Source organism: Chiloscyllium plagiosum, unplaced genomic scaffold, assembly GCF_037043375.1.
Source record: "Chiloscyllium plagiosum isolate Xiang-an unplaced genomic scaffold, Cpla_swu_hap1 HiC_scaffold_45, whole genome shotgun sequence".
NCBI classification, from domain to species: domain Eukaryota; kingdom Metazoa; phylum Chordata; class Chondrichthyes; order Orectolobiformes; family Hemiscylliidae; genus Chiloscyllium; species Chiloscyllium plagiosum.
In genome coordinates, this window is record NW_028270183.1 from 16502945 (window position 1) to 16518463 (window position 15519).

A 15519-nucleotide genomic window follows, 5' to 3' on the forward strand; every position below is an offset into this window, starting at 1 on the left:
CATCTCTGAAATTTAGAGGAATAAAAATGGGTGTCAAGTGAACTTCATAATGTCAGAAACCTTGTTCACAAAGTCATTCAGAATTACTTAAATAATACAAGTTAATTCTTTTATGATTACCATGTTTTATAACAACTGGAAATGCTGAACACAGCTTTTGCTCCAGCTCTATATTACTAACAAATTTACCTCATATTGCTGTTTCAGCACCTCCATTAGTTGATGGTATTGCTGTGCAGTTTTCTGGGGTATGTGCACTCCTCGATTCTGCACCAGTACAAAGTCGTCCTCATTTTCAGGGGGTGCAGGTACCTAGAAATTTAATGTGAGTCATGAGTCATTTACTTTGCCATCACACTAACAGGTGCAGTAAGCATGTGTGCCAATCTGGCACTATGAATCACCACCTACTCTCCCTATCACAATGTGGGCATGGGCATTGTTTGTAGATGCATTTACATGATAATGAGGTCTGGCTGCCACTAGAAACATTCGACGAGCTAACCAACTTGCTTAACACTTCCTTGGTCTCAATTCCATGAGGTGCTGTCCAGCAGCACAGAATTTTAAGTTTTTGAATTTATAAACCAAAGCCAGAGTGGCCGTGCATTGAATGTCCAGTGATTCATTCTGTCAATGTACGTGGATGAGAGAGTTTGGACGCGAAACCTTCACACTGAATGGCCTACTTATATGCTACATAACTCCTTTATAAGGTAAATCCTTGACTTGCTTGTCCTCTCTGTCGATCGCAAATTTCTCAACGATGTCATCACCTGGCTGGCTCCACACCCAATTCAATAAAAGATCCTGTCTGATTAATTTCAGTTCATCGCACACTCGTCTCTCAACAAAATTTCCACCCTGGCCAAATCATAGACAGCACCTTTTGTGACTGTACTCCATTGTTCCTCTGCCCTCCTTGTTTTCTCTGTGCATTGCTCAATGTTTTGCGATTTCCCCAGTGTGGTTCCATTCAAAGGCAGCAGCCACACAAGAATGCCTTTTCACTGCCCCTCTACATATCAGTATGCTTCTGGAGTTCCTCAGGTATATTCCCTTTGGCCCCTTCTCTTTGTCACATTGATATTATCTCCCAACTGGCATCACCCACAAACAGAGAATCCATTTCTCGAAGTGCGCCAAGGAGACCGAGCTCTATTTATCCATCACCCTGTCAACCTCTTGTACGATCGGACTCCTTGTCTAGATATCCAATCCAAATTTTTTCCAACTGACTGTCAGAAAGACTACTTATTTCTTTCAGCTACCCACCCCATGAAACTCAGGCCTCGCCTCAGACCCTGGGCTCACTCAACCCAAACCAGGTTCTGTATATTTTGCAGTTCTGTTCAACCCAGGGCTCAGGTACATCCTATTGTCAAAGCTGTGTGCTTCCACCCCCGCAACATTTCCCACACCCATTTCATATCACTCCCAGAAGAAATGAAGGAAAACAACTACGTTTAAGTAAAGTAAACAAGAGGGCTAGAAAATAATCATCAGGTCTGGCAGCACCTGTGCAAGAGAGAGAAACAGAGTTAACCAGAGTTTCTCCAGCACTTGCTGTGATTTTTATTTCAGACCTCCAATACCCACAGTATTTTGTTCTGGATGAATTGCATTTATGCAGTGTCTTTCACTACCCTGAAGATACCAATGAGAATGACAGTAAATTCAGTAACTCTGAAGGGTTTTGCTTACAGAAAACAGAGTGGCTGATTTGCACTTCGCGAGGTCCACCAATGGGCTAACGAACAGTAATATTTAGTGATGTTGACAGAGATAAACGTGGAGAAGAATGCTGCGTGCAAAGCCTTTTTCCACTCTTCCCCACCTTCCTAAACCATTACTCCTCCTCTCCAAGTTTCAAACTTGTCAAAGACTTGACACATTGGCCAGATTTCCACATAACTTTATCATTCTTATTTGCTTTTCATGCCTCTCTTTTTTTTTAAAATCAAGTGTTTTGTAATTTGTTGCATGATTATAGGTGCTCCAGAACAACAAGTTGTTTTTGTTGAACTGTTAAGACTCAATGACAATTCGAATAGGGTACTGAAGGGCAAATCCATTTGTTGGAATTGTACTTTGGCAGGAGGAAACAAAACTTAATTAATTACTGCACAGCAAGTGAAAATCTTCTGAAAATCAAGAGCACCTGAATTCCACTTCCAAAGTAGTCTACAATGACAGTGCAAGACATCAAGTTACATTGTTGGTTCATTCTTGAGAATAACACACTAATATCATTTGCATTTCAGCAAGTATCAGTTTTCTTTTAAAATTCTTCTCCACTTCTTCATGCTTGAGAACGTACCAGGAATAATTGTTTTAAAGAGACGATTCAGTGGAACAGCATGTTTATTATCTGATCAAACCAAGGTCACAGTATTTGCTGCAAAGGTGATATAGAGTTCGGCACTGTTTGGTCAGAATGCAGCTCTGTCAAAGCTACATCAGCCATGGGTCAGTGAGTCAATCCCTCCCCTCGGAGGCAGAATGCCAGGGCTCAGAACCCACTCGAGAAAGCTGAGCATAGTCCAGACCGATACCCAGCACAGCACCTTGAGGAGCACAACCTTGTTGGAAGTGCTGTCTTTCAGACGAGACATTCAATCAAGGCCCCCTTGTTCTTTCAGGTAGTATAAAAAGATTAAATGGCATGATTTCAAAATAAAAAGGGAAGATGATGCCATTTTTCCGTAATCATCACATTAAATAAAATAAAAATGCTGTTAGAGAGAAAATTCGTTGCATGCAAATCAGGTCAGGCATTTCCTGCTTTACAATAATGATGACTACACAAACAAAAGTGTTTCATTGGCCAGAGAATATTTGAGGACATCTTGTGGTTATGTTGGTGTGATATGAAGTATTCCTTCCAACAAAAAACAAACTGTGCAGTTACATACGGGTGCTTAGTCAACTCACAAAATTAGATTAGATTAGATTAGATTAGATTAGATTACAGTGTAGAAACAGGCCCTTCGGCCCAACAAGTCCACACCGCCCTGCCGAAGCGCAACCCACCCATACCACTACATTTACCCCTTAGCTAACACTATGGGCAATTTAGCATGGCCAATTCACCTGACCTGCACATCTTTGGACTGTGGGAGGAAACCGGAGCACCCGGAGGAAACCCATACAGACACAGGGAGAACGTGCAAACTCCACACAGTCAGACGCCTGAGGCGGGAATTGAACCAGGGTCTCTGGCGCTGTGAGGCAGCAGTGCTAACCACTGTGCCACCGTGCCGCCCACACGGTAAAAGAAGTTAGTTATTTTACCTTGGTAATATCTACAGGTAGCCCACCCTTGGCCGCCTCGATCATGGGGTCCAGCCCTTTTGCCTGCCGAAGATACAGTTTTGCTCCTTCCATGTCATTCTTCTGCTTTGTACGGAGTGCTGCCTTCATGAATTGTTTCTTCCTGTTCTGCAAGAAGTCCAGCTGCTGTTGGGCTGCATGATGGAATGAAGAGATGAAAGAGTTTCAGCCTTTCAACAATCACAGGTGAAGAATGAGGGGGGGTTGTGGTACAGTGGCAGGGTCCCTACCTGACCTGCAACAAGATGAAAGGGTTTAGCCCAAACAAATTTGAGGTCTTCCAACGGGCTGCAACTAGAGTCCAAACCTTATGCCACACTGATCACAGAAATAAGCTGCAGAATTCAACCTCCAGTCTGTGCTTGGTTCCATTCAAGCAATCCTAAGTGACAGAGGAGTCTTGAAAATTGCCCTCAGTGTATCTGGGGCAATTGAGAAGTGCGGAAGGGGGAGAAAAAAAAAGAGGTTTTTTTGAACGTAGCCCTAGCCATAAGGTCTCTGTTGGAAAGTGCATGCTGATATCTGGATCAAATGTGAGCAAGATGCCTTCCTTAATTAAATGTTGGCAGACTATTTGACTATGTTTACAGGTGAACAATAAGAGGATCTTTTGTGGCATAGCATAGTGCCCTGGCCAGAGACAGACAGTCTAGGGTTCATGTCCCACCTATTCCAGAGGTGTGACATAGAAAACGTTCAAACTGGCTGATCATAAAACTGTTCACAAGTGAAGAGTGGACATTTAGGCAACGTACCAAGGGACTGACAGTCTCTCAAGTAATACCCACAGGACACTGATGATATTTTCTCTTCTCTTCACCATTCCAAGAATGGCGTCTAAAATGTTGGCTGTTAACAGTCACTAAAATGAGTGCGCCAGATAAACTAGCTAAAACTGGTTTGCAGTGTATGTTTTCAGCTTTGGATTTGGCTATTCACCAACTGTTACCTTTGCTGGGGAGTTGTTTTGTTGCTGGATTCCCAGTGTTAGCAGGGGCTGCTGGTGGAGCTCGTGAGGCTGAAGTCTTGGGCCACGTTTGTGGTGCAGCTCTCTGAGCAGGTGCCTGCTGTACTGGCTTCAAGAAAATTATTGGAAGGAAGGAAAACAAATTTTATAAAGTTACACATGATTCTGTCTCTGCAAAAAAAAAAGTCTTGACTTAAATGTTTCATTAAATGCAGGAAATAAAAAGAAGAAAAATAAGGACAATTCTAGATTTTGAGTAGCCTTAAGAATTCATGCAAGTTAAAAACAATTGCAATAAAGATGCAAATTTCAAAAATAAAAAGGACAATGACTTTCCCTTAAATTGATAAAGTTAATAAAATCTGCTTGGCCTTTCTGTTGAGGGGTATCATTTCAAATGATACATGGATCACATTATTTTGCTGCCGAGTGGTGGCTTTATCAAAATGCTGGAGAAACTCAGCAGGACGAGCAGCATCTGTGGAGAAAGAAAGAGATTTAACACTGACTCCAACGCAACTCTTCTTCAGAATGGCAAGAGACAAACTGAGCACAAGAGGAAGATCCCAGCTTTAATTTACTGAATAGAATCATATAATCCCCACTGTGCAGAAACAGAACCTCTGAAAAGCATCCCTCCCATACCCAGAGCCCCCATCTAATCTCCTAACTCTGTATTTACCATGGCGAAGCCACCTCGTCTGCACATCCTAGACATTATGGACAATTCTGCACGACCAATCCACCTAACCTGCACATCTTTAGACTGTGGGAGGAAACCAAAGCACCCAGTGGAAACCCATGCAGACATGGGTAGAACGTGTAAACTACACACAGACGTGGAATCAAACCCAGGTCTCTGGCGCAGCGCTAACCATTGCATCACCATGCCACCCTGAGGGATGGTATACGAATATGATGGCAATATTTATCACATTTTCCTTCTTTTGAAACTGCTCCTTCTTATATCCCTGGTTATTCTAAATCCTTTGCAAAGGATCTCTGCTGGCTCTCTCCAATTTATGAAGGAGTACATTTTGATAGTGAGACAAGGTAATTTCCTAGCTGTAAGTCTTCAAGTGTGCAGAGGGAATGCACATTACCCATCGGAGCATAATACATCTCGAAATAAAAGTTTTGGGTTATTTTGGAAAGGGAAGCAAAGTATTGGTTAACCTAAGTCACATAGCAACTTCATTATGCAGCAACACAATTGAATTACTAATTCTAAATCAAAGGAATGATAGATCATAGCAGCTTACAAATGGGATATGAACTGATTTCAAAGAGCAGAACACTTAAAGAGTCAAAAATGATAGATGGACCGACAGCTCTTTCCATGCCACTATACAAGGCATACTTACCTCATCATCCTCATTATCATCATCATTCACTTGCTGATTGGCTAGCTTCATTGCACTTTCCAGCACCCCCACAATACTTTGATCCTGTGTAGCGTTCTCGGCTCCCTGAAGCGGTGGGAAACCTTGTGGGAGGTGGGGAGTGAAGAATGAAAACAATTCACTGCAGTACAAAGACAGTACCTAATTCAGCCACCATCTCTGCTACCATCCTGGCGAGGTATCAGCAATTAGGACTGATGGTCATTTTTATAATTTTTCCATTTGTGGCCATGTGGAAAACGTGTAAACTCCACACAGATAACCAAATTTATGTTACGACTTGCCTAGTAACTTTTAAGTAAATTAAGAGATCTATGGGACTTCCAAAGAGAATAAAGTAAGAAGATTCCATAGTTTAGAACAAAATAATAAACCGTACTATACAGCATTGAAATAGAAATATAGAACCTGTACAGAACTTTCATTAACACTCAGAATTTAACATGGTAAATATGGATAAGACAACAGTGGTCTACAGCGGACTTCAACTAGCCGAAATACTCAAGATGGATCCTACCTATTTCTCAGCTATTATCTCCCAGACATTAAATCTCAAACATCACATGGGACTACAAATCTTTATATTTCTCAACCTGGCCTTTAAACTCTCTCAAGAACCGCGTGAAAAACAACACTGGTTCTGATCAATTACCATCCTACCCGGGTCTAGCTACCCAAATCCAAAATCGCACTCCATTACTTCTTCATTAACACCTAGCCTCACTGAGTCAGTCTAGTCTCTGGTTTTGCTTACTTACATGAAGTAAATACTGATTGGGAGCTTTTCAACCCTCACTTGCTCAGCTGCCCTGAAGTAATATTGCTCACAGAGCTCTTCAGAACCTTTCCCTACTCAACCTGGACATTCTCATTACCAATGTACTATGGTGTGACTGATATGGACACAAATCTATGTTGTTGCAGTTGCAGAATCACTGTTGCTCGAGTTTCTAACAGGCAGAGACATTACGGCTTTTAGAGCAGGACAGAGATATTCCAGTAATCTTTCACTGAAAGATGGAGAAATAAATTTGCATTTTCACTTCCCCACTCACTTTTCTAGTAAACTAACTGCTCTGAGTTTGAGTGCATTGGATTGAGAACAGTAAAGAGAAGCTGGAAGAGAGACAGACGAAATAAACAACTTAAAAATCAATGGTCACCGAGTGACACCATGTGGGCAAAGTAACTCCCTGCAATACAATGCTGCACTAACTGCCAGAAACACATGAAACAAGAGGATAACAATTTATTTGATTCATTCAGATAATAAACTCATGCTGGTGAATTATCTCTCACTAGAAATAGAAGCTATTCGGTTCAGTCTATCAAACGGTGATAGCTAACTGCTTTGGATCTCCTGTATTCAATACTTCCTAGTGACATAAAAAAGCAAGTTTCAGAAGTTATCTTCTCCCCACTAAGCCCCCCTAAAAAAGCCCCAAGTAGTTTCAATTAACGTTCTTTATACTTTCTATCTCATGATGTCCTGTCCAACAGCACTGCATGATTAAGATAAATTAAAATCTGCTTCTTACCAGGTGGCACTGGGAGTTCACTCAGGTTAACATTCCTTCCTCCTTTATATGCACGTATGGCCTCCTGGTATTGCTGGAAGATCAATTAAAAACAGTTGCTATTGCCTTAGAGCAGAGACCTGTCATGATGGCTTTCTGCCCCAGCCACCACCAGAGAAGATTGAACCAGCTTTGCATCTTTCCATTGCATCTCAGGTTTCCAATTAATACAAGCACTGAAATGTTAGAACAGCTCACGAGGCAGAGGAGAGAGATACAGCGTGGAATCTGTATTTCTATATTTTCTAATCAGTCTATTCATTGATATTATGACACACCTCTAAACCAGGTGGGACTTGAACCCAGTCCTTCTGTCTCAAAGGCAGAGACACAACCATTGCACCACAAGAGCCCAAATGTGTCAAACGCATCCATGAATATATGAGGATAGAAGGGGAAAAAGACATATTTGAACTGACACCAACCTCTTCTGCTTTCAAAAACACAAGAGAAGCAGAAAAGGAAAATATCTCGAGATGCTGTTAGACAATATAGAGATAGGAGGGTAAGTTAACTTTGTACAAGTATGAAACAGTGACAGCAAGTCTGCAAACTATTTTGCATGCCTCCAGATTTTATTTCTTCTTCAGCTAAATAACGATCACGAGAAATGCAAAACAAACCAGTGATTCAATCTCACTTGCTTGTCAAATGGGAAAGGGAATCTGAATAGTAACAACACAGGGAGCTTCAAAGTAAGAATGTTAATTAGGAACAATATTTTAAATTTGCACTAGTTGTGCAAAGTGAGTTATTTTGGAAATGCATTTACCTTGACTATGCGTTCATGCATCCTTGCTTTCCGGTCATTGCCTGCAGTCTTGGCCTGTGCAGCAGCAGACTTGTACTTGTCCATTCTCTGTTGAAGGGCCTCCATGAGATCTTTAGGGGGAGGTGGGATAGCTGCAGACATGAAAAAAATAACCCTGTTTCAATCAAAAAGAGTTTATTTCTGTATTTGCAAATTTTGCATCAAGTCACTGGCTCCATAGGTTCAGCCACATTTACCAAGAATTTGGAATCAACCCAAAGCTCCACTTTGACCTTCTATGCTCAGATATGTTGACTAACAGTGAGGACTGAAAATACAGAACAACCACTGTCTAAGTCAAGTTGGAATCTCTCTTTACAGAGTTAGGACTTGGTACAGTTGAAGTGAAGAACTTATACTCTCCATTAATGATGACATTGTACGATGAACCCTGTGAATTCTTTGAATGCACAAAGAATAATTGGGACGTTTAAAATACAGCTCTTCCTAGATACAGGAATCCAACACATTTGCATTGCAAATTGCAGTTGTCCAAAACCTATACTTTGACAACTGGAAATGCAAGTATTCCAGTACATGGTAAATGTTATATAGGAATGTTAAATCTCTAATAATATAAATAACGATCTTGTCTAACAGACAGAAAAGCTATGACAAGTTAGACATGAGAATACTAAATGAAATAGGAGTTGGGGATTCAATATGATCATAGCTGTCGCCTCCCATTAAGACAGAGAGATGGAATCTTGATCTGGAAGGGAATCAGGGGTTACAGGGAAAGTGCAAGAAAGTGGACATAAGGACGAGGGCATAACACAATATGTAAACAGTCCAACTAAGCAAGGGGTCATACGGGACCTGGTTTTGGGAAATGAGCACGGCCAGGCGAGTGAAATTTCAGTCGGGTAGCATTTCAGGAGTTGTGACCATTTTAAGATAGTCATAGACAGGGATAACGGTAGTCCTCAGATAAAGGTGTTAAATTGGGGGAAAGCAAACTACCAACAATATTCTGTAGAAACTGGAGAATTTTGATTGAAGGTGGCTGTTTGAGGGTAAACCTACAATCGGACAGGTGGAAGTATTTCAAATGTCAGTTGATAAGAGTTCAAGAGTGGCCCATTCTTGCGGCAATGAAGGATAGATACGGCAAGTTACGTGAACCTTGGATGACCAGGGATGTTAGGACTTTGGACAAAAAGAAAAAGGAAGCATACGCAAGGTCAAGGAGGATGGTAACAGATGAAACCCTTGAACTTTCTAAAATAAAGTAGGAAAGAAGTTTAACAAGGAATTAGAAACATGAATAGAGGTCATGAAAAGTTGTTAGCAAACAATATTAAGGAGAATCCCAAGGCTTTTCATACACATATATTAAAAAGAAAGGTAGCCAGGGAAAAGGGTTGGCCCACTCAAGGACAAAGGAGGGAATGTGTGTGTGGAGCCATAAGAGGTAGGCGAGGTCCCAAACGAATACTTCGTGTCAGTAGTCACCAAAGAGAAGGAATTGGTGGAGGATAAACTCAGGGAACGGAGTATCGAATTTCTAAGCCAAGTTGCTATTAAAAAGGAAGAGGAGTTGTGCATCTTAAAATGTATTAAATTGGGTATGTCCCAGGTCCTGATGGGATCTATCCCAGAATATTGAGGGAGGCAAGAAAACAAATCGCTGCAGCATTGACAGACATGTTTGCGTCTTCTTTGGCCATAGGTGAGGTCCCAGAGGACTGGATATTAGCCAATACTGTCCCATTGTTTGAGGAGGATAACAAGGATAATCCAAGAGATTACATACCTAAGCGTGTCATGTTGGTGGTAGAGAAATTATTGGAAAAGATCGTCAGGGACAAGATCTTACGCATTTAGAAGTAAGTGGACTTATTAGCGATAGACACCATGGGAGGTCGTGCCTTAACTTGATTGAGATTTTTGTTGATGATTGATGAGAGATAAGCAATTGATATGCAAATGGATTTCAGTTAAGCCTTTGATAAGGTTCCTCATGGCAGACTGGTAGAAATGATGAAATTACACAGTATTAGGTGTGAGCTGGTAAAATGGATACAGAACTGGCTTGGTCACAGGGGACAAAGGGTAATGGTGGAAGGATGCTTTTTGGAATGGAGGGTTGGGACCAGTATTGTTCAAGCCCTTTTTATTGAAGGTTAATGTACCATTTGCTTTCTGCAACATTTTGCTAACTTGGTGATGAAGGCAAAAGCAAAGTACAATACTGGAACTCTGAAATATAAACAGCAACGTCTGGAAATACTCTGCACATGCAACAGTCCCCAAAGGAAAACTCCGTTAACATCCCGGGTTGTGATCTTTCATCAAATCAACAATCTGCCAATATTTGCTAGCTTTCAACTACTTAAAAAAAAAAATTGCTTTATACTATTCCTGCCAGAATAGGGGATTCCATAATTCTTTATTTTATATCTTTGTCTATTCACTTAACTTACATTCTTTCACAGCATTTTTACATCCCGCCTTGCTTAACTTTCAAACTTGTACTGTTAGCAAACTGGACACACTGCACTTAGTCCCTCAAAGGCATAGACATATATTGAGAATAGGTGAGGCGCGAGCACTTATTGCTGAGATATCTCACTAGATCCTACCGGCTAACCTAAAATGTTACATGTTTATTCATTGGGTGAAATTTTCCTCAAATTCTTAGAACTACTCAAGGGTAGGTAGGGAATCTTAAATTGGAGAGAAGGCAAAAATTTAGTTTCCTGACATTGTCTACCAAGAGGGATATATAGATGCATAATCACAGAATGTGCTGAAGGCCAAGATAAAAAAAAAAATGGGGGTCTCAGGGAAGTGAGGGATATGGGGATCAGGCAGAAAAGAAGAGTTGATTTATAACCTCAGCCATGATGTATTGAGTGGTAGAGGCTTGACAGGGCATATGGTCTACTCCTGCTCTCATGTTCTTACGATGATAAGGTTTCAGATAGTCTGTTCGCACAAACTATTTGAACTGAATGGAACACGGAGAACCAGGGAACATCGACTAAGCTAATCGAGAATAGAATGAGACATTAACTTTTGCTTTTTCATAATCATTGGGGTTGAGTATTAATGAAAAATTTCCCTGAATTTACCCAGAGTTCATTTTATTCCTTAAACTTTCCAGTAGCTATGTGGTGAGCAAGGGATGAGACATCAATGCTCATTACATTCAAGTTAATAGGATTTTAAGGGGGCAGACTTCATTGGTCTGTTCCTGCCCATTGTTCATGGACACTTGCCCATTTTGTATAAATATGCAGTCCAGTGCGGAATCAACTGCACTGTCTGGGAGTGTCCAGACTTCTATTTGCCACATGCTGAGTTACCTACAAGTGGAAAGTACAAGAGGATTGCTAAACTAGAGATGCAATAAAGAAAACAGTCAACATTTCTGATCTCTACCTTGTGACTCCAAAGGAAGGGAATAAAACATTACCTTCAACTGTTATGCTGCCCATGTCTCTGATGTGAACGATCATTTTTAACAGGTAAAAAGGTATAACAAATTGCATCCCAACAATAGACTTTTGCTTATATTTCAGACCTCCAGCTTTTCCAGTATTTGGCTTTGCTTTTGAGTTAATCACCAAGTAAGTGGTTGCAGCAAGTAATTGGGAAAGCAAATGTTAAGTTAGCCTTTATTAGAAAGGACCTAAAGTTCAAGAGTTGTGAAATCTTGTTACCATTGTTTGGGCTTTGCAATACTGTATGTAATTAGTCCTCTTTCTTGAGGAAAGTGGACTTGCCTTTGAAGGAAATACAGCAAAGGTTTACTGATCTAATTCTTCATTAGCACAGAATGAGAAGAAACACATGGGTTGCCTGAATCATGAAGACCACATTTACCCTTCAAAGAGGACCCACCTGATGATGACATCAATGGCTGTGAAGGAGACACGGCTGGCAATGAGGGAGCAGATGACCGAGGAAGGGCGATTGACAGTTGCTCCTTTGGTAAACGATCTGGGGAGAGAATGTGGACTGAAGTTATCAAATGGAAACAGCCAATTCCACAACTTTAGACCCAGATTTGCAAGCTCAGGATGAATATAGTTGGTCAAAACTAGTTCCGAGAACAAAGAAAATTACAGCACAGGAACAGGCCCTTCAGCCCTCTATTTTCCAAGGATCTGTATCCCTCGGCTCCCTGCCCATTCATGTATTTGTGTAGATACACCTTAAATGACACTATCATGCCCGCCTCTACCACCTCCGCTGGCAACATGTTCCAGACACCCACCACCGTCTGCGTAAAGAACTTTCCACGCATACCTCTCCTAAACTTATCCCCCCTCTTACTTTGAACTCGTGATCCCTAATAATGGAGTCCCTCACTCTGGGAAAAACAGCTTCTTGCTATCCACACAGTCTATACCTCTCATGATTTTGTAGACCCCCCCCCCCCCACCAACCTCTGTCTTTCTAATGAAATTAATCCTAATCTACTCAATCTCTCTTCATAGCTAGCACCCTCCATATCAGGCAACATCCTTATGAACCTCCTCCATACCCTCTCCAAGGCATCCACATCCTATTGGTAATGTGGCGACCAGAACTGTATGCAGTATTCCAAATGTGGCCGAACCAAAGTCCTATACACCTGTAACATGACCTGCCAACTCTTGTACTCACTACCCCGTCCGATGAAGGAAAGCATACCGTATGCCTTCTTGATCACTTCATTGATCTGCGTTGCCAACTTCAGGGTATAATGGACCTGATCCCCCAGATCTCTCTGTACATCAATTTTCCCTAGGGCTTTTCTATTTACCATACAAGTCACTCTTGAATTGGATCTTCCAAAATCCATCACCTCACATTTGCCTGGATTTGCCCAACTCTCTAATCTATCTATATTCCGCTGCATTCTCTGACAGTCCCCTTCACTATCTGCTACTCCACCAATCTTAGCATCATCTGCAACCTTGCTAATCAGACCACCAAACCTACACGAGAAGACCTTCTAACCCCCCCCACCCCCCCCCAAACTGTGCAGAAATCAAAGGCCAGCTGACAGAAGCATAAAGATGTATTCACGACACAAATACACAACGGATCTAGTGCATACCGAAAGGGGGTGGGAGGCCATTCAAGTCCACAGTCTCTCCTCTGCCCAGTGCTTCAAGAATAGGATCAAATTTCTGGTTTGAACAGAAGGAATGAGCTGTTAATGGACACAAGTTAAATCAACATTTTCTGGACTGCCTCCAATTGAGAGAAAGGCAAAACAGGAACCATGCTGGAGCACCAGACTATCATCTCCCTTTCCCATCCTACAAATACTACTCAAGGACACAGGAATAGGAGTCTGACATTCAACTGGATTGTGTCTGAACTGCAATACACACCGCCATATCCCTCCTTGCTTTGGTAAGCCTGAACACCTTGACCTAATAAAAAGTAACTTTCATCTTTTCAACTTGCTTTTTTTGGTGAACTTTGCTCAAATCAATAGTTAAGGTGCTTATAATAACAGAATGGAACTTTTTCCATTTCATATGCTTGGTCCCAAAATTCCCTGATGTTTGGGAGTAAATCAGTGTTTTTTCCCCATTACATTAACCATGTGTCCAGTGGTTTCTCAACAAGAGGGGCTGGTTACTTTGCTAGTTCTACAGTAGTTTTGTGCTTTGGGTCAATTTTAAAGGGAAGCTGAGATTTGCAAAATATACATCCTTTAACATCAAAAGCCATAAAACTAGTCTCGGCTGTTGAACCCAAATTGGTTTGTCTACTGAAGGATGGACCAGCCATTATGTCTCAACACAGTAAAAACTGATTTGTCAACAAATTCACAAACCATTTACAACATGCCTGAACTAATGCTTTGAGAAGTGCAGTTTCAGGTCTCCCCACCTTACCATCACTCCACGAGCCCAGTTTCTACAGTCAGCTTGAATGAAAGGATTGCCACAGCTTGGCATTAATCTTACCTTACTTATTCGGTATAACTTTGTTGCAAGCTCAGTGTCGCCGCTGCGTTTGGCTTGAAGGGCTGCCAGTTTGTACTCTCGCTGTCTGCCCATTACTGTTTCTTTCATGCTTGAATTCAATGATACTAAAACAGAGAAATCAAAGCTACACATAAGCAGAATAGTAGTTTCCTGTATTCTTTCAGAAAAGCATCCAATAACAATAGAACCACTGAGCTACATGAAAGTAGTTGGGGTCAGTTCTCAGTTAATTGGCTGAGAATTGGAGGTTCAAAAAGAACTATATAAATTGGTTCACCTCCTCACGCTGTCCACTTGTATACCTGAGAGGATATCAGTGCTGGATTCTCTTTAAACCTGTACAGCCTTCAAACTTAAAGGGGATATTCATCCCACCATTCTAGCCAAAAGCAATTCCATGTGCTCTCTAAATCAAATAGCTTGTTAAACGTACAAACCTGCAATTTGCACCAGAGAGTCAGATTTCCACAGTGTGAAACAGACCCTTTGGTCCCATTTGCCAGCACTTGACCCATGTCACTCTAAACTCTATGTATTCATGTAAACATTCAGATACCTTTTAAATGTTGTAATTGTAACAGCTTCCACCACCGCCTCTGCCAGCTCATTCCATACACGCACCAGCCTCTGCATGAACAAGTTAACTCTCAGGTCCTTTTTAAATCTTTCTCCTCTCATCTTAAACCTATGCCCTCCAGTTATGGACTTCCTACCTGGAGAAAAGACTTGGGCTATTTATCCCATCCATGCCTCTCATTTTATAAACCTCTACAAGGTCTCCACTCAGACTCCGATGCTCCTGAGAAAATAGATTAGATTAGATTACTTACAGTGTGGAAACAGGCCCTTCGGCCCAACAAGTCCACACCGACCCGCCAAAGCGTAACCCACCTTTACCTAACACTACGGGAAATTTAGCATGGCCAATTCACCTGACTTGCACATCTTTGTGACTGTGGGAGGAAACCGGAGCCCCCGGAGGAAACCCATGCAGACACAGGGAGAACGTGCAAACTCCACACAGTCAGTCGCCTGAGTCGGGAATTGAACCCGGGTCTCTGGCGCTGCGAGGCAGCAGTGCTAACCACTGTGCCACCGTGCCGCCCACTAAAATAGCTCCAACCTATTCAACCTCTCCCTACAGCTCAAACCCTCTAAACCCTGGCAACATTCTTGTACATTTTTTCTGCATCCTTTCATGTTTAACAACATCTTTCATATAGTAGGGGAACCAGTACACACAATTGAACGCAGTATTCCAAAAGTGGCCTAAGATTTTAGTATTGACCTAAAGATGACATTTCAGGGCATGTCTATAAAAGAAATTCAAGAACAAAGAGCTAACATTACGCTGCAGTTTCCTTAATCTTTGCAACAATCCCCACTGCTTTTGATGAACATGGGTCTTCCTCCTCAATGGACCAGATAATACAACTTTCGTCCATTTATGTCGGTTTAAACGAACTGAAAATTTCATGGCTAACATCTT

The 15519-nt window shown here is 41.5% G+C and overlaps 1 protein-coding gene across 1 annotated transcript in view; it reads right to left on the reverse strand.

Moving 5' to 3' along the window:
- The window catches only part of cc2d1a (coiled-coil and C2 domain containing 1A), an 81811-nt gene that overhangs the window by 49885 nt on the left and 16407 nt on the right, over window positions 1-15519 (reverse strand). The window contains exons 7-15 of the mRNA XM_043694794.2: window positions 14010-14134; window positions 13145-13217; window positions 11941-12039; window positions 8053-8183; window positions 7242-7314; window positions 5665-5786; window positions 4283-4409; window positions 3295-3467; window positions 190-312 (exon numbers count right to left, since the gene is read on the reverse strand). Coding sequence (XP_043550729.1) covers window positions 190-312; window positions 3295-3467; window positions 4283-4409; window positions 5665-5786; window positions 7242-7314; window positions 8053-8183; window positions 11941-12039; window positions 13145-13217; window positions 14010-14134 — 1046 coding nt within the window. The remainder of the gene's footprint in view (window positions 1-189; window positions 313-3294; window positions 3468-4282; window positions 4410-5664; window positions 5787-7241; window positions 7315-8052; window positions 8184-11940; window positions 12040-13144; window positions 13218-14009; window positions 14135-15519) is intronic.